Here is a 2,234-nt window from a genome sequence, read left to right on the forward strand (position 1 = left end):
TAACGTTCCGAGAGCAGATGGAGAACTGTCTCGTGAATCTGTATGGTCTTCTTCAGCAGGATCCTCCGGCTCCGTGTTCATCGCTTCCTCTAATTCAAGTTCGTCCCTGTCAGAATGCACTGACAGATCCAAAACATGGGTCTCTCTGGACGGTCTACTTAACTGTCTTCGTTTCGGTTCCTGCTCTTCATCGTCTGCAGCACAGCCGGAGTCCGAGTGAGTGGTGTCTTCCAGTCTGGCTTGTTTTTCAAGTGACGGTGATCCTCGACATAATGTTTCATCGATTACAAGACATTCGCTATTCTGATCATCAATGGTATAATTTATTAGCAGGCGTAAGGTGAGACTCTCCCTGTGTGGTATCATGTTAGCCAACGCAAGTATAAGACGCTGCTTTAGGCTGCTAGTCTCCTGAGGCATCTTGCGTCTGAGGTTTCTATGTCCAGACTTCGTTGTTTGCAGGGAGTCCGTTTGCGTTACCACTGGTTTCGTGAGTGATTGATTAGAGTTCATCGTTGGAGCCATGGTGCCTTCCCTACCGTCGGTAGCGAAAGAACTGGAACTGCTTACTTCCGGCTCTCTGATGGGAGTGGAGAGAAGGTGAGCTGAACTATCGACTGGTGAGGTAGGACAACTATGAGAATTTTCAGTCTGTCCGTTCACCTGAGCACCAGGATAACCGTTTCCATTGGGTATTGTCCTGTGTATCATTCTTTCATTGGTAGTGAGCTCTTTGTTCGGCGTTGAAGTTGTCATAGGTCCTGGATCCCGTCGTAACTCCGGATAACTCACCAACATTCCCCTGCGTTGCTCGGCTAGAAGAGAGAAAAGTAACGCTGGGATCAGGATAGATAAAAGTTACCGAATGCCTAGCGATAGTTAGAGTATACAGATAACAGATATAGCAATGTGTCTGAATACTGATATCTCTGGTAGGTGAATTGGTTGTTGATCAGGTGGCAGTTAATCTGTTCGTCGAGCTTAGCAGTTGGCTTACAAAAGTGTCGTCGCAATGCGAGAAGGCATCTTCAGTGCCAACACCACAGAGGAAAACCAAGCTCTTTGCAGACGTTCCATCGTTGTTGTGAATCCTGAGATAAATTGACCTCTATCGAGGATCTTGAAACCCATCACCCTTAAAGCTCATAGACATTCCACCATTCAGCTACCACTGACTATTAATGGTTTACTTGTGTCTTGTTAGAATATAACACCACTCATCCCTGATATCAGGTGTCTAGTGACTCCTTGACCAGAGGCCACTCACGAGGGAAACCCAGACTGCTAATGTTTTTCTGATCCGACAGATTGCACAGGAGTCCCCTGACAAGCTTACCCTCTCAATGAGACTACCACCTCACAACCAAGAATATTTTGGGACCTTTATGAGAGATCTGGCTCAAAACTATTGCATTCTGAGAGACCAGCCTCAACGCTTGACAAGAACTAACCTACATATCCTTCAGATACAAATGCTGCTTCCAATAAAGAACAGGACGTAAACTTGTATTTTCCGGTACCAAACAATGCATTTCAGCCAAATCTGTTTGGAAACCTCAAGACATCATTGTAATTCGCCTAATGCCATTTAAGGCCTCCTCCTTGTTAGAGACCACACGAAAGAGCCGACCATATCTGGTGCATCATGGCCATTCCCAAAAGGTAATGGACACCCCGAAAGATAAACTGAAAGTTGTCTGTTTTCAGAAGCAGTTTCTTTCAAGAGAATAAGTACATGTTAGAAAGTGTTGACCAAGGACTTGATCCAAAGTCTGTGCAAGCGACACTCTACCTGGAGAGTGTGTACGAACAACCACTCAGATGATGTCATCATGTTTGGCATACGTAGAAACTTTGTTAAGTTGTCGGTAATCAAGTAGATTTCTTCCCAGGAGTCCACAATGAACCACATCTCGAAAATGCTGTCATTCTGCTCCATTATGTGTCATCACCACAGTGTTCATCGCTCAGGAAAATCGCTTATCGGCTCACTGAAGGGACCATCCCAAGAGGCCATTCCAAAATGGACTCTTCCGCTTGGTCTTCTCTTCTAAGCTACAGTTTACTAATGAAGTACGCTTCAATGAACACTTGAATAGTGGACCCTCACAGGGGTTTGCGGCTGCTGAGTGTTGTCCATTGCACTTCGAACAAGCTTTATTTCGAAGACCACCTTTCTGAAGATCCGAGTTTTGCTCGGTCCCTCCGGAAAGCTGAACGACGTTTTCGGTGAG

The 2,234-nt window shown here is 45.6% G+C and overlaps 1 protein-coding gene across 1 annotated transcript in view; it reads right to left on the reverse strand.

Annotated features, from left to right (window-relative positions):
* T265_13043 (hypothetical protein) overlaps window positions 1–798 on the reverse strand; it is a gene marked incomplete at both ends in the record, with an annotated part of 2,946 nt that extends 2,148 nt beyond the window's left edge. The window contains one exon of the mRNA XM_009166887.1: window positions 5–798. Coding sequence (XP_009165151.1) covers window positions 5–798 — 794 coding nt within the window. The remainder of the gene's footprint in view (window positions 1–4) is intronic.
* Window positions 799–2,234: the final 1,436 nt, after the last annotated feature.

The sequence above is a fragment of the Opisthorchis viverrini genome (genome assembly GCF_000715545.1).
Source record: "Opisthorchis viverrini unplaced genomic scaffold opera_v5_31, whole genome shotgun sequence".
In the NCBI taxonomy this organism is placed as follows: Eukaryota; Metazoa; Platyhelminthes; class Trematoda; order Opisthorchiida; family Opisthorchiidae; genus Opisthorchis; species Opisthorchis viverrini.